Genomic DNA, 25,425 nt, shown 5'->3' on the forward strand with positions numbered 1-25,425 from the left:
ATAGTAGTCGCAACTTGACCGCGATGGATGACCTTAGGCTGATTATTCATATCGATTATTTCATTGTAGAAATCAAGGGTGCTTAGGGTATCCGTGTATATTTATATGGAATTAATTTGTAAACATTGCAGTATCAAAGTATGTAAACTTACATTTGATCATGTAAAACTTTCCAATACACTAATTTATATTTACACAAATTTATATTTCCTTTTTCTCGTGCAGCTCGTGTTTTACGTACACTCCTTTTCAATAATAGGTTGTGCCTCATTATGTATTATAATACAAAGGTCAACCATCGGAGTCAAGTTGCGTCCACTATACCTGCTCATGAAAATATTTAATTGCATCAGCTGTCAATGTGATATATTCCATATCCACTCAAAACAAACAAATTCTGTTTATTTTGTTTTGCTGAATGCTAATAAAAGAAATAGAAAACCTATATCACTCACAGTGTGACTGATATGGAACTGATAATACTGATGTTGGGTCAGTTATACTTAGTTATGATAACTTAGTCATAAACTGAACTTTGATCGTTTTTTGTGTGTTTTTATTGAATTAAACTCCCCCGCTTAGCATTGGTTTTATTCCTCCAGAATGGCTCAGAATGCACCATAGACACTCTTAGTTTTTCCAAATTTTCGTGGGGAGGATACCCCAATACCCAACTACCAAAGTCGCTTCTTCGGCACATCGGGCCTGCAATTTATAAAATGCCAACTACGCCCCTGGCAACATCCTAGTCTCCGAACCTAGTACGGACAATTTCTTTCTTGACAAATTTATGTGAGTCATTTGAAATGGAAATTTCATTTTCCGCCACTTTACAAATGCGAGGATGCATTTATATAACATATCTTACAAAATATACTTTTTTTCTCAAAATGAAGTTTGAATCCGAAAAAAACATAAAATACAGAAAAAGTGACCTGAACAGAATTATATTCCATGAATGTACTAAACAGATCTTTTTTTTATTTCATATAAATATCAATTATTTGAAAATGAAAAGATTTCAGCAGATTAACTTAAACGTGGAAATAATATTCAATGATTTGCCATGTTTAATTTAAAATTATCTTCAGGTATTAAGAAAAAAACTATCATAACTGAAGTAAAAGTGAAATACACTTTATCTTTCAAACTTGGATAAAAGTGTACAACAGAAGAAAATATGTAACAAAAATGTATCGGTAATTAATATTCCAGTTTCTGAACTTGGATGAAAACGAAATGATTGAAGTTTCCTTCCTGCTACTAAATTACAGTTTTCAAAAATAAATCAGAAACGGTTACTTCATGTTGAAGTCAATATCAATTCATATAAAAACTACTCTTGATTTAAAGATGTCTATATTTTGCACTAATCATGCAGTATAACAGAATAATAAAAAGACAGTCATGTTTTTAAATTTTTGTGTATCAAACCCTGGGCATAAAGTCATCACTTTCTACACAAGTTAATAAAATTATGATATTAAATCACCATGCAAGCTTTGCAAATAAACTGATCTGTGCAAGTGACCGGTTTCTTAAATGATATGTATTTATATTTGAATACGAAATGAGATACACATATAAGATTATACTCACTTATACTCAAGTCATAAAATTCAATATCTTTTGAATTGAGCCAGTTGGACAGGGCATTATCAAGATATTTATAACATATTCTCAACAAAAACAATAGGCAATCTCTAACAATGGCTGCGATACTGGATGCAGTAAAACAGAGTAACACAATATGAGTGAAAACTGTCATTTTTAATTTCTTAAAATGACGTGCATTAATATCATACAACAAAAGAAGCTGTTATTCAGATTTTCACACTAAAAGAGATTTACTAACTACTGAACACGCCTTGAAGTAGGCGAATGGGAACAATACACCAAGGTGGTGGTGGGGAGATGGAGGTGCACCAGTTTAAACAGTATTAAACTATTATTATTAATATATCAATTCTGCGCTTTCTCCGTTCACATAAGATCCAAAATGGTTACTGACACAATCAAGCTTTTACTGCCCTATCACGCGCCGTAATTAGGTCACTTATCAAAGGAATCATGTACTGGTCACGCAGCGGTTCCATACAATCTTCACACCGTGATAAATAGCACCCGACTAAAAGGGATGTTCAGTAAGTACGACACATGAGGGTAGACTGAATTGTTAAACTGTCCAACAGGTCAACCCAAACAACTTTTTCTTCGAAGAAAGTATCATTTTTATTTTTCTGTGCACAAATTAACAACTTTTCAAATAAAACATTTCTCTAAACATTACAAAAATTTAAAGTAGAATTGGTGAACCAAATTACTATATTTAATATATTGGGAAATTTAGGGAAAAACCCATATATTTTTCCCGAATCGGAAGTTTCCACAACCGACTCCCTGCTGCCCATAACCGAATGTCGACATCTTGATTCTGTGAATTTTATGTGAGAATACGAACGTATATCAAATTCACAAAAGATTCTCTATATGTAACATAAATACAGAAGTACACAATAGTAAATAGTCATGGATACAATCGAAAAACACACCATCTTGTTTTCCAAAACATTTCTTTATGCAAATCGTTTTCTCTCAACATTCATTATCAGACAGTAACAATTCTTTGAAATAAGATATATCTAATCTTTCATAATGGACACGGTTCAACAAAAAAATCACACATTTTCAAGGTATTACATTATGACTACTACAAATGCTACTTTGCGTGACTTGTTTTTTCTCTCAGATTCTTCTAAAATCACTTAACATATTTTGTCATGTATACATATTAAAGCACTTTTGCACCTGTTTATCTTCACAGCTTAATAATGATTGATTCCTTAAACATGAAAATAATGTGTTCATTCCTTCTTGAAGACTACGCTTTATCAATCGGATTATAATCATCTAATATTAACGCTACACAATAGAACTGAGGACAATCGATAGACGGTCACATTCAGACGACCTTTCCGCTAGCCAATCAGAGCCTTGCTTTCAACATTTTGAAAGTGACAGTAGAAATTGAAACGATCTACATCTAGTTTCGGTATCTGATTATTTCGGGTTTATAATTCTTATGACAAAAACATGGCCTCGTGTATTTTACAATAATAAAGCAAAAAGAAGATAGATATGGCGAAAGCCCCTCCTAGGAAACAACACATTGCATTTGATAAATGTGTTTTGTGCAGTTGTGTTCTTTCTAACATTGAAATAACATCTTCAGGGCATCTTTGTGAAACGAATTGACCTCTAGATTTTCGCTTAAAATCTGAAGTTTGGTCGTATTATGAACATTAGAACTTAAGCTTTAGAAATGCCAAATCAAGAAAAAAAACATGCCTGGGTCAGGAATCGACCCTGGGCTACCTCGGCAATAGCATTTTCCTGCGTTCTTGGCCAATACACAACGGAGGAAGACGTAGTTACCGGTAGTAAAATATAAAACTTAATAATTAACGCAGCTTACCTCCGGTACCAACTTTAAATGGAAAAATAAGTAAAAAACACCAATTAACATATACGTGTTTCTATAACATAATATATCAGTAAACTAAGTTTCAGAGCCTTCTAAAATTATAGCAATAATCTTCTTGTTTTCGTACGATCTGGTTGAAGGGGGAGCCAGATCTTGTTGAAACGAGTCATTGAATTGGTTTAAATAAAAACAGATTGGTGAAAATAAAAATAGCAATATCGAATATCCGATTATATATATGATAAACGTGAATGGGCAGCCTTCAGATCTTACATTTAAGAAGATCTAGATCTTTAGTCAGATTGACCAATTTTCACCCTATTTTGACATTAGTATTTACAACACTTATTTGCATATGGCCTCATATAATACATATACATGTAATAGTAATCAGTTAGGCAATGTTCATGAAAATATTAACTAGCACGCACGTATCTTTCCTTAAATACACACACATTATATTATATACAGACTTTGTGAAATGTTAATGTCTTTACATTTCAATTAGAATGCAGGCCCATATATTATTTTGTGACATTGAATTTAATAACTGTTCAATTTCATCTGATTTTTGGTCGTTTCGATCCTATTCTATGTCTGCTATTTCATCAATTCACTGAGTTGAGATTGTGTCGATTGTAGAAACTCCTTCTGTTATGTATACAATGTCATATGTTGACAAAGAAGCAAACTTTTATTGTTGTCATTACAGCATTTCTGTTATATATACAATGTCATATGTTGACAAAGTAGCAAACTTTATTGTTGTCATTACAGCATTTCTGTTATGTATACAATGTCATATGTTGACAAAGTAGCAAACTTTTATAGTTGTCATTACGGTATACAGCATTTCTGTTATGTATACAATGTGATATGTTGACAAAGTAGCAAAGTTTTATTGTTGTCATCACAGCATTTCTGTTATGTATACAATGTCATATGTTGACAAAATAGCAAACTTTAATTGTTGTCATTACAGCACTGATCAAAGACTGTACAAATGCTTATATAATAGATGACATCAGTATTTTTACTGCATCTTGAAAGTAGGTTTGTGTTGTTTACAGATACAGAAAAATCAGAATAGCAATATCAAGATATACTTAAGGTATCTCTGCACCTTTGAAATGGCGTAACGTCATTCATTAAGATAACGTAAAGCCTGGACTCGGCAAATGAAAATAATGTAATGAACCCACAGCAACAACTGAGTAAATTTACGTTAACGGATACGATATTATCTTTTTATGGATATTTTATTAAAACATACTTAGAAAATAACTTAAAAATTAGCTTAAATGTCTGGATCTCTTTAATAATAATAAATATTTTAAAAAAACAAGCGTATGAACCTATTCAATATATGTCAATGCACTCATTTACGACTGTGACAATACATTTATTTCTATCTCTCGTACATCGTAAAACAATCTCTTTGCGAAAATGTGATCATAATTGCCTGCCGTTATAAAAATTTGTGTGAGGTCCAAATACGACAATGTAGAAAAATATCCGTACGTGCAGAACTACCTTATCGAAAGTAAATCGTTCAAAAATACAAACAGTAACTTATAATCATAAACAGTATAAGCGATAAATGATTTTTCTTCAACTGGAAATGTTATATCGAACTATATCCTCCACGGCGTTTCGAAATTGCCATAAGTGCTGCAGCTACGATCGCATCTGCTCCGGACATCAGGGCTAAGTAAAAACAAGCGTGGAATTGTGAGCTGATTTCTTTTTCTTTCACTCCAAACACAATTACAGCTATGATCAGCGCAATACCTTAAAAGAGAAATCACTTTTGTTAGCACGAATCGAAACACAAAGTTTGTTGTGATGTAAAGTCGATTTCATAGAGAATGTGTAATAAGATATATTCACCTTCACTGTATGTTTTGTATAGAAAGAAAAAATGTGTTTATTTTCATACAAAAAAAAACATTGGTGCAAAAATATCAAGGATGGCGATTTCTGTAAGATTTTATTTTGATGTCATTTATACAAAAGAAAACACTTAAACACCAATGAGTCGTTAAAAACATTTTTTTAAACTTGACACCTAAATTTCAAAAAGAACATTAATTCATAGGTAAATGTAATTTTCGTCGATAAAGATCAGAACTGAATCGACACGACTATACGATTACTCCTCGAATATACCATCAAATCTCACAAAAACAGAAATAGCATTTATTTCTTAAAGAGACGCACCCACATATTCTAGGCGAACATAGTTTCTTTCAAAAACCCATAAAAAGTGAGCAGTATGAAAATTTCTTTACAGAAGAGGTTTGCAAGACATTCCTATAAATAACCAAATATATTTTGCAGAATGTTTTAAACCGTTGCAACTCTTTCGTAATAATGCAGAAAATTTACTTTCTTCCTACCAATATCTTACTTTAATTTTCACCCACTTTATCATACAAGAAAGTATATGAAAGTATTCGATACAAAAATACAATTTTCAAGATGAAGAAAATATTTAAAAGATTAGTACAAGTTTATTATTGTACTAATTTGAAAGACAAACGCATCTGAGTAGTCATAATACTCAAGGCCTTTATATTGTTTTCGGTTGTTTCTAATAACATATATATTTTACTACATTTTAAAGAGAATTCCTATAGTTTATTTCCTTTTATAGATTTTTTTTTTTCAAATTCGCATATATGATAGGAAAATTTGTGCTGAAAACAATGAACAAATAAAATATTCGGTCACTAGGCTCGTTTTTGTGAAAACTTGTTTTGAACACACCCACTGTTGCTGACACTACCGGCGATTCTCAACATTTTCATACTTTTTTGCTTTTTTTATAAATACCAATCAAAATATGCATCAAGACAGCACAATAAGGTTTATGCTTTTTACAAATTTTATTATATACTTATTTGATATCGTAGTCATATTTGTAATACTATATTATTTGCGTACAAATGAAAATAAAATCTTGTTTCATATTCACATGTGTGAACTTTTTTCAATGAAAATTACCCATACTAAAGAATCTTTCTTTCAAATTTTGAAAAAAATAATGTTTCATAGATTTTTCCTGTTTTTCTTGTGTATAGATAATTGTATTGTGAACATAAAATGGCCAAAAATATATGGGTCACCAGGCTAAATTTTATGTTAAACCGCTTGAATACAACACCTGTTCGGACGAAAAATGGCGCGAAACTGACCAAATTGATTACGTGTATATCTGCTATCAGTATTAAAAAAAGCTTAACGAATTCTTAATTCTTTCTATAATTGACTTCTAAATAATTTGAAAGGAGATGTTGCCTTATCAATACAAATTTAATTGTCTAACATATGAACCGTACTGTCTTTGTACTAAAATGCGCTGTCAAAACACAGCCACAAATGACAAGTTGCATGATACATGGCACAAGACCACAGTTATTTGCCCTTGGAAGTGGTTACGCGGAAAATAGTTCTTCTGTTTGATGGTGAATATTGGTGAATTTTTGAGTGAAATACCTGCAATAAATGGCATGATTTAATAGAGGAGATATGAAATGGTAGGTACATGTACAATTTGACAGAATGAGAATGTCAGAATATGCATAACATAACTTTTTGATAGGGCCTGTTTTGCCTGTTTGCGGCCATCTAGAGAGTATTCTTCATACACATGTGATTTGGTTCTAAATGGTGGAGAAAAGAGCCGGTCAACCCAATGTTTACTGTAGCTGGAATTTTTTCTCTTGAATAGTTCTGTTGAGTTCAGATATTTTTATGGGGGTTGGAATGCATGCAAAATTGCTATAGTGTCCAGTGCCTATATAGAACATATAGAAAAAATAACTGTGGTCTTAGGTCTGATATAATGGAAAATGTCAGAAAGTAAATTGTCAATATTTTTGTTATTTTTCAATCTTCATGGCTGAAATTTTGACAGTGAGTGGCTGGTAGGCATAGAAATCTGGTAAATATTTAGATTAATCATTACATTTGCTGAAATTGCTTCAGTTTGGGAAATGTATACATGCACTTGAAACTTGTGAAAAATCCTACTTTCAGTTTACATATTTCTGGATTTTTTCTAATATTGCAGGTTTTCATGAAATTTGAGCTGCGACTGAGGAAATCTGACCTAAGGTCAGATATGTATTTTTTCTATTCTTGTTTACATAAAATTGCTCTTTTGGTTACTTGAGTTTACACAGTACACACAGTCTGAATAGAGAAAATGTGAAATGATAATCTGTGCAAGAAAAATCAGTTCAAAGGCTTGAAAATTGGACAGATTGGGCCTGAAATTGGCATATTTTAATTGATTTTGAAGGAAAACAGACAGATTTTCACACACTAGACTTGCATATTGGTTTCCTTAATGCTTAATTGAGCATAAATCATCATATCTGAGGTCCTGAATTGTATATTTACTTATTCTGTTGGATTTCGTACACTTTTAATACCTAAAAATCTGAAATGAGAGCGCTCGGACAATGTGAAGTTTGTCGCATAGACGGGGATTGACCGCCTTTGTACATATATGTCTACAGCTTCTCAGATTTGACCGAAGACAGTTGTTTGGTGTTGTGAATGGGTAAATAATTACTTTTTAGATGCTTTTAATCAAGATCAGGTACTTTCTGTGATTTTGTAAATTTTAATAGACTTCGTTAAATTGCACCGGCAAGCGAAAAACAAAGGCCAGAAAATAGAACTGTAGTGGAATAACATTATTTCAGCCAGTTTTGCCATAATGACTACTTTCTAAATCATGTGTGGTAGTGAGATTACATTTATAATCAGTTACCATGAAACTGGACAGGAATTTGTTCATAATAGTTGATGCAGTAAGCTGTATTCCCAGTGTGAATACTGTGAATACTCAGTTCAGATTGTAGCTAAATTTACCTGAAAATACTGCTTCAGATCTAGCAGTCAGTAAAGCAAGGAAACTGGACAGACTGCTTAGTGATTGATAGTTTTGTTATTCAGACTGATTGTTATGACACATGTTACATACATAAGACTTGAATTTGAGGTTTTATATTACATTATGACAGTTTCAGTATGGGGAAAGGAGATTGTGATATAAATATTCATAGAAAAATTGCTTTGAGGGGGCACTTTTTAGCATTTCACACTTTCTTTGGAGTCAGATTGTTTTGAAATATAGTTTGCACAGACATACACTCATGTAAACTGATTAAGTATTCAATCTAAGAAATTATGACTAGCTTGACTCATATTTCAGATGTTGTTCGGCCACAGACCTTCCAGTCATACAGAACATCCTGGTTCGGTCGCACGAAGTGTCACTTCTATTGATATTAGTCACCGGAAAAATTAGGAGCACGAGTTTTAGTTTCTCAGGTTGATATTTATTAAGGTTTTTGCTGAAATTTAGCCAGTTTGGAACATTCAGCTGGCAGTGATATACATTAAAATCACTCTTTATAGAGATAGGGGCTGTTTTTGCCAGAAAGCTCAGCTGTGATACACAGTGTAAGATTTTGTGCAGTGTAAATAGTCATGGTGTGCATGTTTCATTTACAGAGTGCACTTAATGCCTGTAAACTGTAAGATTTGAGTGAAATATTCATTCCAGAAAGACTCAAGCTTTTTAGTAAGCTCACATATTGGACTTTTCAAAGCTGTTTGGCTCATTTTACCTAGGGTAGCCATTAATGAATGATCACTGAAAAGTATATGACACATATATGTACAAAAGCTATTCATTCTCATATTTTTCACATACTGGGCTGCTTAAAAAGGGCAAATTTGACAGCTACAGGATTTTTCTTAGTTCACATTTTACTTTTTCATGTGAGTAGATTACGCGTTTCGACGTGCTTTTTGTAATATGAATAGTTTTCCTTAAAATTGGATTAGTGATATTGTAATCAGACTTGAAGTGGCTCTTATTTTGGATAGATGTATAATAAGGAAACATGCTGCTTTTTATTTTGGGTGAAAATTTCATCAAACAAAAAAGTTATAGAATTTTGCGTTTTTTTCATCTCAAAAGTACGCGAATTTTTTTTTTGCTCAGATTTGACCGATATACCATGTGTAACATTGGAAGCTGTCAAATTTTAGTGCATAGTTCAACAAAGGTGTAACTTTCAGATTTAATTTGCTATACATCTGAGATTGTACTGGAAAAATCTTTTTAGTTTGAACAGAAAAATATGTCTAAATAGGCACAAGACCACAGCTATTTGCCCTTGGTTGACCATAATACGGAAGTGGTTACGCGGAAAATAGTTCTTCTGTTTGATGGTGAATATTGGTGAATTTTTGAGTGAAAGACCTGCAATAAATGGCATGATTTAATGGAGGATATGAAATGGTAGGTACATGTACAATTTGACAGAATGAGAATGTCAGAATATGCATAACCTGACTTTTTGATATGGCTTGTTTTGCCTGTTTGCGGCCATCTAGAGAGTATTCTTCATACGCATGTGATTTGGTTCAAACTGGTGGAGAAAAGAGTCGGTCAACCCAATGTTTACTGTAGCTGGAATTTTTTCTCTTGAAAGTTCTGTTGAGTTCAGGTATTTTTATGGGGGTTGGAATGCATGCAAAATTGCTATAGTGTCCAGTGCCTATATAGAACATATAGAAAAAATAACTGTGGTCTTAGGCCTGACATGTCAGGCATGAAACGTGTCAATACAACATAAACCAATATCAACATTTGCAATTGATTAATGATAAAACTTATTAAGAAATGTTATTTTATTCAAGATTCCTCATATTTAAGATTGTCTGTCACATGTTTTAACAAATGTTGACTTCACTTCAATGTCCATAGGTAGTGTCGGCTGAGCAGAAAAATGCGCATAAAAACTATAGGAATTCCCTTTAAAGAATATGTTTTATCTAACATTTTTATAATAGAACTACAAACCTCCAAGTACGGCTGTAAACATAGCACCATGTAACAGGCTTTGTTTTGAGTCGTCTTTGCAATATAGACATCCAAGGAATGTACTCAGAGCCAGGAATAGAATCCCCAGAATCATCAGGGCCTGAACTGATTTCCACCAGTCTGGCGCTAAGAACACAAGAAGTAAATATATTTAATAATGACCACAATTTGATGTACGCTATTTGTTCCTATAGACCAACAGAATATCTATTCTTATCATGTTTTAACGAAGTCTTGGAAACAGTGATGCACTTCAAATTTTGTGCAAGAGAAGCTTTTTTTTTAAACAGCACTTGAGAACTAAAACTTGTTTTTATTGTTGTTAAATTTATTAAAAGTTACAATTAACGAGATGTAGTTTTGCAGCACATGTACCAGCATTTTTTCACGCCCTAGAGATTTTATCCAACTGTAGTGAACACCATTCATCTAAAGGGTCTCAGTTTAGCCAGATAAAAAAGAAAGACTTACCCCACCCATCGGCAGGAATGTAATTAGCCATGTAAGTGGAGACCTACACAACAGTCTTCTCCAAAGCTATTTAAATAGGGATCATCTCATAGCCAAGTCTTTGTGTATTTTTAAACATTTGCTTTCTAAATTTAAAAATTATCATTGATCTCTGATGTCCATAAAGTAATAAAAACAGAAGTTACAAAAGTTTGCTTGATTGAGGGTATCCCTCCTAAGTAGGTATACTTAGACTGTATCTTGTGTCGTCTTAACAATCAGTTATTTTGATGGAGGATTATCTCTTTTTGATTTTTTAGAATGATATGTTTGTTTGATTTGGATTTAACGCTGTTTACAACAGTATTTCAGTCATATAACGACGGGCAGTTAACCTAACCAGTGTTCCTGGATTCTGTACCAGAACAAACCTGTTCTCCGCAAGTAACTGCCAACTTCCCCACATGAATCACAGGTGGAGGACTAATGATTTCAGACACAATGTCGTTTATCAAACAGTCACGGTGAACATACGCCCCACCCGAGGGTCGAACTCGCGACCCCGCGATCCGTAGACCAACGCTCTACCTACTGAGCTAAGCGTGCGGGCTATTCAAATCATTGGAAGCTACAGCGCAACAAAACAATGCAGATACAGTTTGACATAGTCTGTTCATTTGAGGTATTGAAAAGTGAAACACCTATAATGCCAACTAGCCCCGGTTTAATCGAAACGGTCTTTAAAATAATGCCAACATTAATATGGAGTGACTTGTTATTGATGCCATACGGAGTTACAGTAGTAGTCAAATGTAAGTAAATGTATAAGATCTTTGAAAGTTTAAGGAGGTGGTATACCTTGTCACCGGTGTAGATTCAAATTGGATGAACCGTAGCAATTTATTGTATTTCGTGTAATTTAATGTTTAGCTGCTACAACTCAGGTTCGTTTATTTCAGTCCCTTCAAGTACAATTTATTCAGGGTTGAAGAACATGACCCTCCAAAGGCATTTTATATTGAAAGAAGCGGGAAAATATGGATATTTAACACTTATCAGTGTATTTCAGTTTCACTGTTATCCGTAGAGGTCTGCGTAGTTGATAATTTTATTAGTATGCGCGTTAGCTTGCTAATAAAACCACATATTTTGTATTTCGGGGGAATCGTGTTTCTATGGTAACGCATTTTCTTTAATCTTAAAGAACTATGTATGATAACGAGATTTTAATGGCTTCAAAGTTATTCTGCTTATGACCTAAAGGAAATATTAGCGAGGGTAATAGTATTAGCAGAATACCAAACACTTTACATGATAGCCTATGTATCTTTACGTTTAAAGTAAACATGGCAAAACAGATGTTTAAAATATCTTATATCATGCTTTTTATCGTAATTTCTTAGCAAAATATTGAATAAATTTAGCTTTCTCGTTTAATTAGCTTCGAAACACTTTATTTTCTAATGTAAGTAATATGTTTGTGTTATATAGAAGATATTACATGAGCGTATTTTCATAATGAATTTATTAAACGAGTTGAATAAAAAAATGCGAGGTTCTTCCGAGCATTTTATCAATTTTATTAAACGAGTTTAATAAATTTAATGTGGAAAGATACAAATGTAATATCATTTTTATAACATGTAAGCTTTTCCTGTTGAAACTTCAAAAGTTCTTCATTTTTTACCTATTATAGACCAAGTAAATTCGCCCAACGTCTCCTATAAATACACAGCTTTATTACAGTAGTGTAATTATCAAATTTATGTAATGACTTTATTACACTCTTCGACGTCAAACATGTGATTAATGCATTTATTTAAACATATTTCGGCGCATAAAATGTTTACAGCTGTAAACCTCGTCTGATATTTTCATGGGAAAATCGTTATCCTTGCAATCATTATTCTTATGGATAGTGCTGAAATACAGATAAAAAGCAAAAGCTGTGATCCTTATTAAATTAATTCCAAAAATTTCTATTTTCTATGAACTTTTAAGAATTTAGAGCATAGTTTTAGTATGTAAGTACCAAATCAATAATAGAAGCGTAAATTATGTTTTACAAATCAAAGTATTCAATTTTTATTTGAAAATGGCTGTTATAAGTCACCTTACACCCAACTATATTTCCATTAACATCAGTTACCATCATCCCATTTCCTACATATCAACACATAAAAACAACAAACTATTGATCATTATTAAAAGGAAATAATGGCTGTTAAATAATAGCTCAACTTATGAAAATGCTAAGAAGCTTAGAGTTACGTATTTTCAAGAGAAAAATAATATTAATTTTGCGCGGTAAGTGATGACACATTTTAAGGCATTACTGTTTTGTAGACTTTCTGTGGTAACTTATTCATTATTTCAGCAGCATTATTAAGCCATGTAGCATCAGATCAGATGCTTTCAAAAGAATAAATATACAAACATATTTAGTTTGTCGAGAGCGTTTTCGTAATCCTTACGGTAGCTTCCGGCTTGGCAAGCGAACATACAAATGTTAAGGTTTACTACCTCCTTGTACCATAGATCATTCCTTTCCTTCAAAAATAAACTTTCTTTCTATAAGTACAATTTCATTACTTCATTCCTCACTTCTGTGGTTAACAATTTTACTAGACGTGGCTTGTGGCACTTACAGAGCTTGGTATATCATTTAAATCTGTTTGTCTTAAAAGGTTTTTTGAGATGATATAAGTTCAAGGATTTTATATTGCAAAGATTAAGCAAATTATTTGGTGATGTCTCATATCATTGATAGACATATACGAATCAAAACTATTTCAATGTTATCGTCTTACCATTCTCTATATTCACGCATGTAGATCCTTTCGTTGTAGAAACTGAGTATTTGACACAAGTCTTCCATAAGCCGAGGTATAAAGTAATGCTTTGGCCACCAGCTTTTTCTTCGTGATGAAGCCAGTATGGAATTGCAGTACTTATAATACTGACAACTGTAGCTCCTAGACAACACAGGATACCGACTGCCAGCACTTTATTCATTGCCGAGTATACCTTAAGAAAACAAACATATCTTTAAACGATTTGCATTTTATAAAAAAAAACGACTGATTTGGTTGCCATCCGGGCGAGTAAATTTGACGTGAAAGGAATATTGTGATCTTATTTGCATGGTATGTCATCCAAAGTAAATCACTATGCTGTAACGTGTTATGCGCACGTCAATATTTTATTTCATAATCATGTGCACTTAAAAATAATTTAAGAAAAGATATAGTGACTGAAGTAATCTGTTACTTAAGAGGTTAGACACGTTATTGGGTATCTCCTTTTTGAACAGTATTAAATTCCTATCATAAACCTACCTTTACTGCAATTTTCATGGAGGGGTGCGTAGGTTGGAACCAAAAATGTTTTTCCTTTTTATTTTTTCAAGTAAGTTTTTATTTCTTTCAAGACTTATTATTGATTTATTGTACAAAAGTGGAAAATTTTCATTGATAAGCGATTTCTTGCTGTTCAAAGTGAATTTACCTCTGAAACAGAAGGGGTAGAGTTACACATCTTTAAAATACTGAGTTACATGCGGTAGAAGTTCTATATTTTACTTTACTTTTTTACTTTACTTTTTAGATTACATATTGTGGAAGAAATAGCTTTCTTCTGTTCAGATCACTCTTTCTTATAGTAGAGTAATACTATGTACACTATGCGGCGGAAAAGTAACATCCATAAGCAGAAGTGACGTCATAACGTTTCAGTGACACACAATTACATAGTTTCACTTTCGTAACGTTATGTTCTTACCGTAGTTTGAATCGAGAAATGTTCCATAAGGCCCGAAGACAAACTATCAAGTTTTTTTGTTGTTTTTTTTGGTTTTTTAAATAAGCAATATATAATCAGTGCATGGATTGTTAGTTGTAATTTAAAAGCATGAGAGTCATCTGGCATTTTGTTTGCATGGGTAAAATCAGCGGAAATCTGATATGCAAGAAGCTTCGATCTAACAGCAATGTAATCTTGGCCATTAACTTTATTTTGTTGTGAGGATCGCAAGCGCTTGTGTTCTCAGTAAAATGCATTCACTTTTCAACTCTCAAGAGTCTATGTGACACTGACCTTTGTCTTAAGTACTTACAAAGAACAAGAGAAATTTTATAGCAATTACATAGTGCAAGTATTCTCAAGATTGATTTGAAGTCGACAGAATTTTCAATGTGACGTTGCTCCTTTGAGCCAGTGACCAAAATTGAAAAATAAGGTAGTCTATTGTCTATAGAAAAAACATGACAAGTGTGAAGATCGAAAAGGCATGTTTTATTTAAATATAAACATTTAGCACTTTAGGTCACTTTGATCAATGAGTCACTAATGTCTGTTCAGTACAAATGTTAATTTCAACACTGGGCGTCGCAAATGCATTCATTACTAGAAAGCACAATTTTCAGTTTCAAACGTCACTATGACCCTGACATTTGTCTTGAGTAAGTTCGTTTGCTGTCCAGAACAAATAACTACACAATATTGAGAGATCACAAGTACTCTCAAGTAATTTAGTGGACAAGGTATTTATATCAAAGCTCAGTTTTACATTGAGTTTTTGTCGCACAATCAACACAATCAACATGGCTAAAACACACTAGATATGGCTAACGACAACATCAACAAAGCAGTCAACATGGCTAAAACGCAAATAGCATGGATGAACATCGCAAATTTCGACATTCAGTTCTCAAGGAGCGGTCAAACCTTTTAGTTCAAAGTCACTGTGACCTAGGCACTTGTGTTTGCCACTTGTGTCAGGGATACTAAAATGAAGAGATGTTATTTACTGTTTGATTATATTAGTGCAAACAGACTGTTTGAGGGACATAAATGCAGTTAGTCTGGTGTGGTCGTGTATTTTCTTGACGATGCTATTTGTCTTTACATATATTTATCTTTAATGCTACGCAGCCGACACAAAAATATATTTCTGAAGTCACATTAAAACAATAACAGGATAACAAGTGCGTACTTGTACACAGCCGCATCCTTGTTAAATAAAAGAAAGACCTGGTAAAGTCAATACATATTACAACATGATAAAAATAACTCACAATAACCTTCACCCACATGAACCCATTCTGATAATACTGACATAATACAACTACACTACAAAAACAGGTGAAAGATTTAGGTCCTCCCTTAGATATTGTGATTTCACGACTTCGTCTGCTAACTTATTCAGTCAATCTGTTTTCAGTATAGTTTAAAAAACATAAAAAACAGCTATCTTACACTGTATAAAACTTGTAGTCTAAGCGCATCTTACTATATAATACTACATTCATTTAATAAAATGTTTAGACATTAAACACACTGTCTTGGCCTAATATATGTTACTAGATACTAGTATGTCTCAGTTTTCCTTGTAAATTATGTATTAAATACAACAGAATACAGTTGTTCTGTGCTGCGTCTTTAAGAAGTTAATTACTTTTTTCCTATATTATGTTAGTTATGAAACTTTCTGAATAACACTTTTCCAGTTGACAGTTAGACTAGTGGAATCGTATATAAGGCTAATAAGCGTTGTTTATTTATTTATTTTTTTATTTTTTATTTTTTTTTTTATTTTATTATTTTTTTTTTTTTTGTTGTTGTGTTTCAGTATTTGTTGAAAATTTTCTAAAGTTTAAAAAATACGATTTCTGAATGCTAGAAATAATAATTGGTCAAAACTATATACGATACACATAATTCAAGATTCTGGCCTCCTAAATATCAGTACCAATCATTGTCAATACTTACAAAATATCATACAAATGAAATGTACTTCTTTACAAAGATTTGATGATGAAAATATGATTTTAAACTATATTTGAGCCGCGTCATGGGAAAACCAACATAGTAGTTCTGCGACCAGCATGGATCCAGACCAGCCTGCGCATCTGCGGACTCTGGTCATGATCCATGCTGTTTGCTTTTAAAGTTGGAGAAACAGTTAGCGAACAGCGTCAATCTTGACCAGACTGTGTAGATGCGCAGGCTGGTCTGGATCCATGCTGGTCGCAAAGTCACAATGTTGGTTTTCTCAGGGCGCGGCTCATTTGATGAAAAAGATGTCATAGTCGGTTCATCTGTTTCAAGGGCTATGAAATTTTCAAGATGTAAAATTTCAGTGTTACATTAAATTGAGATCGTCAAACATCATGCGAAAAAAATAGGGAATAAACAATAAATTAACAAACTTGAAAAACATCTTTCTTAGTATATTGTAAAGTATCTATGAAACACAAATAATGCGTGTCCCGACAGTGTACTAGAGGAAAATTGCATGCATATATTCCTGAAATTTATACAAAATACATATACATCAATCGATGATAATTTTGTCTGAATAAATATGCTGAGCATTATTTTTCTAGGAAAATGTCCACGGATCATACGTGCACCGATTTAAAAAAGTATGTCCGCCAAGTTTCCTTCAGTCAAAGAAATAAAAGGTGTACCTTAGACTTTACCATTCAATAAGCGCTCAGCTCGTTTGTACAGATAATTTAGCTTTATTATGTATTTAATACTACTTGTACCGAAACCAAAATACGGATGCCGTTTCAGACTATGGTCTTTTAATTATACTTAAAGATTTCAGTGCTTCATTGTTTTAACTTATTATCACATCGGAATAGAGTTTGTTTTATATCGGCTTTGGAATTTCTCAGAAAAAATATCATATACCCCACCCACATCAACATAATTAAATAAGCCCTTAAATAAGTACCGAACGTTATATCGTTTAATCAAACTATATAATCTATCCGTGTTGAAGTCAAATTATTAAAATGTATACGAATCCAACCTACCAGATAATTTACTTGTATGAAGTACAGTGCTCTAATTGTCTAGTTGTACATTTAATCATGATACAATAACCTATCCTGTTAGTTTTGAAACATTAACGATTGTAAAATAATCTATACAACATGTACTTTAGTCTAAGATTACCTCAAATTTTAATATAATACTAAAATGTCAATATGTCGTCATACTTCTTTTATTGAGTTACACACGTAGATCTATTGAAGAGAAACAAAGGCAGGAAATTTTGCAGTAGTATTAGGGGTGATCTTATACGATTTGTTAATTTGGTTTGTTTCATTTAAACGCCGTTTAAGTCTCAGTTAACCTGACCGTTACTGAATATTTGGTTTGTTTTATTTAAACTCCGTTTAAAGTCTCAGTTAACCTGACCGTTACTGAATATTTGGTTTGTTTTATTTAAACTCCGTTAAAGTCTCAGTTAACCTGACCATTTGGTTTGATTTAAACGCCTTTAAGTCTCAGTTAACCTGACCGTTTCAGAATTTAAAACTAGTCTTGATTAATGGAAAACGTTCCCGCACACACAAACACGGAATGATTTCAGACACCACTTGTCTAGCCCGGGAATTAAATCCGCAATCTTTCGCTGACGTGTTCGTTTGCAGATACTTTTGCATTTAACTAAATGTATATCTATCATTGGTGTTCACATTAATCCTAACAAGTATTCCTAGATCTCTTTAAATACAATGCCATCTTATCATGTTTTTTCCGAAATAAAAAAACTAAAAACCACTCACCTTAAACAATCCTGAAACTTAAATGTCTTGTCTGTATATAAGTCCTTGGTAAATGTAGTTAAATGTCAACTCTAGTTATTATTCACCCGTGTGCAAATGTGCATGAGGAAGTTAAAACTAAGAAGAGGTAGTATATGACAATGTTTTATGTCGCTGTTACCCGATACGCTTTGGTCGGCGATGTGTGTGTGTTGTGGTTTTTTTCCTTTTTTTTCTTTTTTGTTGTTGTTGTTGTTTTTGTCTTTTGTTGTTGGTGTTGTTGTTTCTGTTGTTGTTGTTGTTGTTGTTGTATCTGGTTAATCTTTAAAACTCAAAGACACACCTTTCTTTTTTTGTTATAGTGAAACAAGTCTTGGCCTCTCATAATGTATTTAGGTGTACATTTAAGGATAATTTCATACACTGTCATACTAAGTTATCGAGTATTTCAGGTATTTCTAGAATAATTTCTATTACACAGAATTATGATTTTATGCTTATTTCGAACTGAATGCAAATATACAAAGTGTTTTTACATTATATACATTGTAACAATATACACAGTGGAATGTTATTTTGGTCTAGTGACTCATAATTACAAAATGTAATATTTCTGGCTCGATGTAAATGTTCGTATTAACCTTATGAAGATGTGTAAATGTGATGGAAAATAAAGATATTTCCTGGAGTGTGCCGGTAAACATGTAATAAAATCTATGAAATTATCCCTTGAAAGCATACAACGCAACCATGCAACATAAAAGCACACTTGGTTTTATTGAGTGTTTCAACGAGAGGGGAAGAAATGTACAACACCCCTCAAGCTCAGAGTCAAGCGGAATTCTCAAGTACGAGGAGACATTTTACAGCCGCCACACGGCACTGTAAAATATTATTCATAATGACCATATATTTAGTTCCTTTATTACCCGCCGCCAGGAGACGGTGGGTTTATTGGTATGCTTAAACATTTTAGCATTTGGGACATGGAGCGAATCACGTAACAGGTTTTCGATCCTGTACAGAATTTTTTTGTTCGTAGATGTGTGATACACTAATACTTTATTTAAATGATAAAATATTCTATTTATAAATATAAATTTTATTTTTAGAAAATAAGAAAAAAACGGATGACCGTGACCTAATTCACACGAGCCTTTTGTTTACATTTTTATTTCTAAAATTTTCGCCTTTCATGTGGTACATTTGACATAGATACAAGAATTTTATAATTTGGTGGTGATGTAGGATTACCACGATTATCGGAGATTTGTGGAATTATGCTTTTTCTTAATATTAAATTGTAAAAACAGGTTGTGTATGACGTCATCAATATCCGCGTACATAACATGTAAACAAATAATCAGCTGTTCAGTAAGCTGATAACCTTTGATAGAGATGAGTAAATGGAAATGTGTTTACATTACTTCTGTTAGGATTCTGGTAAAGAAAGTGTGGTTAGTTTGCATGAACTATAGATATTAGATTTTTTAGGATATAATTTAATATATTTAGATTGGCATGACCTGCAGATGTCCCCAATTATTTTTGAGATCATTAAAAGGCCATTCATTATGACTGATCTGAATATATATATATGGCGGCGGAAAAACTTTTGACTTGACTTTACTGGTAAGCGGTACAGGATGTTGAATGCGCAACAAGATGGCAAGTTCATACAGCTTTTCGTAGTTCTTTGACAGATTGACTGTCAAAGCGGTTGGGGAAGCTTATTATTTTAATAGCTGACTGTAATGTGAACTGTGAAGTGTTGCTTTTTTAGGATTGTCAGTCTGAGTAGAGCTGCTAGTAAAAAATGTCTATTGATTGACATCTTATTTCAAATAACTTTAACATTAGGATTATGTTATAACGCATCTTATGTTTCTTAATGAATGTCATAGTCAATCGAAATATAAAAGTTTTACAAATACATGACATGTTGATATAACATGTTACAATATTACATACGTTACCCAGATTTATACATATAAATGAAGCTGAAGCAGAAATAAAGTTTCTTTACAAAAATAAATAAGCCTTCCAGAATGGAAGTTACCTTTAAATTGCCGTCTATTGATACAACCAGCATTTAATTATCGTTCTTATAATATTGATTACGTTAGCTCCTACTCAAATCAAATACTCTATCTATTGCGGAGAACAGAGGGCGTTTGAAATTTAGCACCATGTCATTTTCGACTATGATGTATACGACAAAGATGTGATGTACGAAAAAGACTTCTGTCACAAATATCACGGATCAAACTTTTGAGCGTACAGACAAACCTCTGCTAAACAAAATCAGGGATCACACACATACATTAATTTTTACCATATGTGAAAAGAAAAAAATAGTTTCTTATAACCTTCGTCACACTATGACCGTGTAATTTAATGACATTACTGGGTGATAGTGGATTACATTTTAAGATTAAAGACATTTTTCCTGCTTCAGCTCATAGTTATTTGAAAGAGAAGATTCATAGTCCACTACTTTTCGACATTTATAAAGTATTTGAATAACAAAGCTTATAATATATTATACTTTTCCCCAAAAAGACGTCTGAGTCCGAACATAAAGAATCAGCGACCTAAACAGAGTTATATTCCATAAATGTCCTTTTGATTTCTAGTGCTGTTTGATGTATTCCGCAATATAAGTTAAATTACGCCGAGATGCGGCATTTCATTGAACATTAATAAAAAAAATTCTAAAATGAATTTTATCCATCCATTCCTTAATTTTGAATCAGTTTCAGAAAACTTCAGAAAAATAATACTAAGCAGATCTTTTTCCGTAGAAATATCAAATACCTAAAAATGAAAACATTTTATGCTAGTTTCTGAACCCGAATGAAAAAGAAATGATCCGAAGTTACCTCCCTGCTACTAAATTACAGTTTTCATAAATAAAAAAGAAACGGTTTCTACCTTTTGAAGTCTGTATCAACTCATAAAAACTACTCTTGTTTCAAAGATGTCTGTGTTTAGCACTAATCATGCAGTATAATTACAGAATGAATGATATAAACACATTTGTTAAATATTGGTGAATTAAACCCTAGGCATAATGTCATCACTTTATACACAAGTAAATAAAAATTATAATATAGAATCACCATGCAAGCTTTTCAAATAAACGTGTTTAATAATACATTTCTGTTCAAGTGACAGGTTACCTTAAATGACATGTATTCATGTTTGAACTTGAAATGAGATACACATATAGAGCATGTATGTTTGTTTTGAGTGAATATGGAATATATCTCACTGAGAAGTGAGAAAAAAAAATATATTTTTCACGAGAGCGTAGCGTGAGTGGAAATGTGAACATTTTCTCACTTTGAGGTGAGATATATTCCATATTCACGAAAAACAAACAAATTTTCTTTTTATTTTATGCTTAGTTATGTAGAGTTATGCATTTGCAACAAATTTTAATCTTAGCGCGGGAAACAAACGCGCATAAACGAACATGACGTCAGACGTGTTGTGGCGTTAAAGACGCACACGACATAAAGTTTAATTCCGTGTTGCATAACGTTATGAAATTCACATTAAGTAAAATAATTTGAATCGAGAAATGTACTATAAAAACAAAGTGCGACTAGAAACAATTTAAAATTCATACTCAATTAGATCGACAAAGATATATAAACAGTGAGTGATATGCAGTGAATGATATGGATTATATCTCACTGATAAAACGCAGTATTTCATCAGTTAGCATAAAATAAATGTGTATACACATTTTATAAGTCATAAAGTTCAATATCTTCTTTATTCTTTTATGCACAAATAAAAACAAAAACAACTTGTCAAATAAAAGAAATGTTTGGGGACATTAAAAAAATGAAAAGTAGAATTTTAGAAAAGTCTCTCAGGTTCACAATAGTGCAACGGTACTTTGCATGTTCTTTGAATGAAACAAGTAAAATGGTGAAGCAAGTCACTATATTTAATATATTTTGGGAAAGTAGTGAAAAAAACATAGATTTTTTCCCGAATCGAAAGTTTCCTCTACCGACTGCCTGCTGCCCATAACCGAATGTAGACATCAATTTGAAATAACTTGATTCTGTGAATTGTGTGAGAATACATAATATATATCAAATTCACAAAAGATTCTCTAAATGTATGGTAATAGACAAATTGCGTAAGATTATTGGGGATCAGTTTTGAACGTCGAAATATGACCTGACTATAGTTGATCAGTTTTCAGCGAGGCGTGGGTCAATAACGGACGGGGTCAATTTTCAACGTTGAAAATTGATAAGTCAACCGTTGATAAAGGACCCATGGAGTCAATTGTCAATATTTAATGTTACACCGGCATAAAAATATATTGCTCAAGTCACATTAAAACAATACAGGATAACAAGTGCATACTTGTACACAGCCGCATCCTTGTTTAATAAAAAAAGACCTAGTAACGTCAATGCACTTCACAACATGATAAAAGACTCAGAACAGCCTTCACCAACATGAACCCTGTGTCACAATCATTCTGATAATACTATACTACATGATGACAGGTGAACAATTTAGAACCTCCCTGAATTAATGTGATTTCACAACTTCATCTGCAAACTTATTCAGTAAATCTCTTTTCAGTTAAGTTTTAAAAACAAACAAAAATAACTATCTTACACTGTATAAGAAAGTGTTTTCTAAACGTACCTTACTACCTACAGATTAAACAAATTGTCTTGACCCAATATATGTTACAGTCAATTTGTAACTAAATACTTGTATGTCTCAATTTTTCATGTAAATTATGTGTAAATAACATCAAAGAAATGCAACAAGATACAGTTGTTTTGTGGTGCGTCTTTAAGAAGTTAATGGACAGTAACGACATACTTTTTTCCTATAATATGTTAGTTATGACAGATTCTGACAGTTAGACACGTGAAAATCGTTCTTAGTAACAATATCTTAATGATTTTTATTAAAGTTAATTTATAAGCATTGTTTGTTTTAGTAAATGTTGAAAATTATCTGAAGCTTAAAATATACGACTTATGAAAAGCAGAACAAATATTTCGTCCAAACCAAGTACGATCAATTAACTGAAGAGTTTGGCTTCCTATATCAGTACCAATCACTGTCAATACTTACCAAAACTTCATACGAATTAAATGTTCTTCTTAACAAAGATCTGATGATGAGAATATGATTTTGAACTAATTTAATAAAAATGGGATAAAGTTTTCATTCGATTCTCATCTGTTTCAAGAAAAAATTCACCATGTAAAATTTTAATGTAACACTGAGATCGTCGAACAGCATGAGAAATAATTGGAAATCAAAAAGAAATTAGATCTAACAATCTCTCTAAGTATATTGTAAAGTATTCTATGAAATACAAAAGCTTGTCCTGACAGTATACTACAGGAAAATTGCATGAAAATTTTCGGTATCGTATGTCACTCAAATTCAAACAAAAACATATTCATTAATGGAGGATAATTATGTCTGAATAAATGAGCTGAGCGTTATTTTTCTAAGAATCGACTAGCTTTCTAACGCGAATCACACGTGCACTGATTTAATAAAAAATGTCCGCCATATTTTCGTCAATCAAAGAAATAAAAGAAGTGCTTTATCTCAGACTTCCTCATTGTATAATCCATTCAATAGCGCTCAGCTCATTTATACGGATAATTCAGCTTTATTATGTATGTTATACTGCCTGATGATGAAAAATTCTAGTGCTTGTACCGAAAACAAAACTACGGATAACTTTTTTAGCTGTAGTCTTTTAATTGAACTTAAAGAGTTCAGTACTTCATGGTTTTAACTTATTGTCACATCGGAATAGAGTTGTTTACATCGGCTTTGAAATTCCACAGCGATAATATCATGTACCCCGACCACATCCACTCAATGTTCCAAATTGACAAAGTCCTTAAATAAATACCGAACGTTAAATCGTTTAATCAAAATATATCCGCGTAGAAGTCAAATTGTTAAAATTTATACAAATCCAACCTGTGGTACAGTGCTCTAATTGTCTAGTTGTAGATTTGTTCACGGTCTGTTACAGTTTTGAAACATAAACGAATGTTAGATAATCTATACACCATGTACTTTATTTTAAAATTACCTCAAATTTTATTATAATACTAAAATGTTGTGATATTTTTATATTACGCAATGTCATACTTTCTAATTGAATTACAGAAGTAGATCTGTTGAAGAGGAACAAAGGCACAAACTTTTGCAGTTTTACATTATGTTTGGTTATTTGGTTTGTTTGATTTAAACGCCGTCTATAAGTCTCAGTTAACCTGACCGTTTCAGAATTTAAAACCAGTTGGAATTGTCTTTCTTGATTAAATGAAAACCTTCCTGCACACATCCGAAGCGAATGCTGAACGATTTCAGACACCACTCGTCTCGCCCGGGGATCAAATCCGCAACTTGTCGCTGATTTGTTCGTTTGTAGAGATTTTTGCATTTAACTACATGTGTCCTTATAATTGGTGCTCAATCTGAACCTAACCAGTATTCCTAGATCTCTTACAATGTCATCTTATCAGATTTTTTTCAAAAATAAAAATAAAAACTACCCACCCTAGACAATCCTGAAACTTAAATGTTTTGTCTTTGTTGACTGAATTGAATAGTTTGTTAAATATTAACTCTAGTTATTATTTACCCGTGTGCAAAGGAGCTTGAATTTCAAGGTATGGGGAAGTTAAAAAAACGACGAGGTAGTAGCCTGACCATGTCTCAATGTTTTATTTTTATGTTTCAAATTTTGTATCGCTCTTACCCACTCCGCTTTTATCGAGTATTTAATGTCGGGTGTGTGCGTGCGTACGTGCGTGCGTTTTGTTTTTATGTGGGGTTGTTTTTTTTTTTGTATTTTTTTTCATTTAAATTTTTGCTTTGATTGTTTTGTGGTATCTGGTTAATCTACAGAACTTAAAGCCATATCTTTCTTTCTTGCAGTGGCCAGTTCTTACAGGATTTCGTAGTTATTGACTGGTTAACTGTTAAAGCATATT

The 25,425-nt window shown here is 32.4% G+C and overlaps 1 protein-coding gene across 3 annotated transcripts; it reads right to left on the minus strand.

Moving 5' to 3' along the window:
* Window positions 1–1,751: 1,751 nt before the first annotated feature.
* On the minus strand, window positions 1,752–25,078 carry LOC123533768 (claudin-1-like). Of its 3 annotated transcripts, none has more exons than XM_045315621.2 (4): window positions 24,989–25,078; window positions 13,655–13,871; window positions 10,374–10,520; window positions 1,752–5,275 (listed from the first exon to the last, which is right to left on the minus strand). In XM_045315621.2, the coding sequence occupies exons 2-4, from the start codon at window positions 13,857–13,859 to the stop codon at window positions 5,109–5,111; spliced, it is 519 nt and encodes a 172-aa protein (XP_045171556.1). In that variant the 5' UTR covers window positions 13,860–13,871; window positions 24,989–25,078; the 3' UTR covers window positions 1,752–5,108. The 3 variants fall into 3 exon arrangements, with proteins under 3 accessions (XP_045171556.1, XP_045171554.1, XP_045171555.1); XM_045315619.2 differs by lacking the exon at window positions 24,989–25,078 and adding an exon at window positions 18,428–18,587; XM_045315620.2 differs by lacking the exon at window positions 24,989–25,078 and adding an exon at window positions 17,669–17,783.
* Window positions 25,079–25,425: the final 347 nt, after the last annotated feature.

The sequence above is a fragment of the Mercenaria mercenaria genome, chromosome 12, assembly GCF_021730395.1.
Source record: "Mercenaria mercenaria strain notata chromosome 12, MADL_Memer_1, whole genome shotgun sequence".
NCBI classification, from domain to species: domain Eukaryota; kingdom Metazoa; phylum Mollusca; class Bivalvia; order Venerida; family Veneridae; genus Mercenaria; species Mercenaria mercenaria.

Excerpts from the sequence above, each read along its gene's own strand:
- LOC123533768 (XM_045315621.2), bottom strand. The coding sequence starts at position 13,859 with ATGAATAAAGTGCTGGCAGTCGGTATCCTGTGTTGTCTAGGAGCTACA. Across the intron at positions 10,521-13,654 it reads ATGCGTGAATATAGAGAATG|CGCCAGACTGGTGGAAATCA; the intron begins GTAAGACGATAA and ends TTGTGTTCTTAG. Across the intron at positions 5,276-10,373 it reads GTTTACAGCCGTACTTGGAG|GTATTGCGCTGATCATAGCT; the intron begins GTTTGTAGTTCT and ends TTCTCTTTTAAG.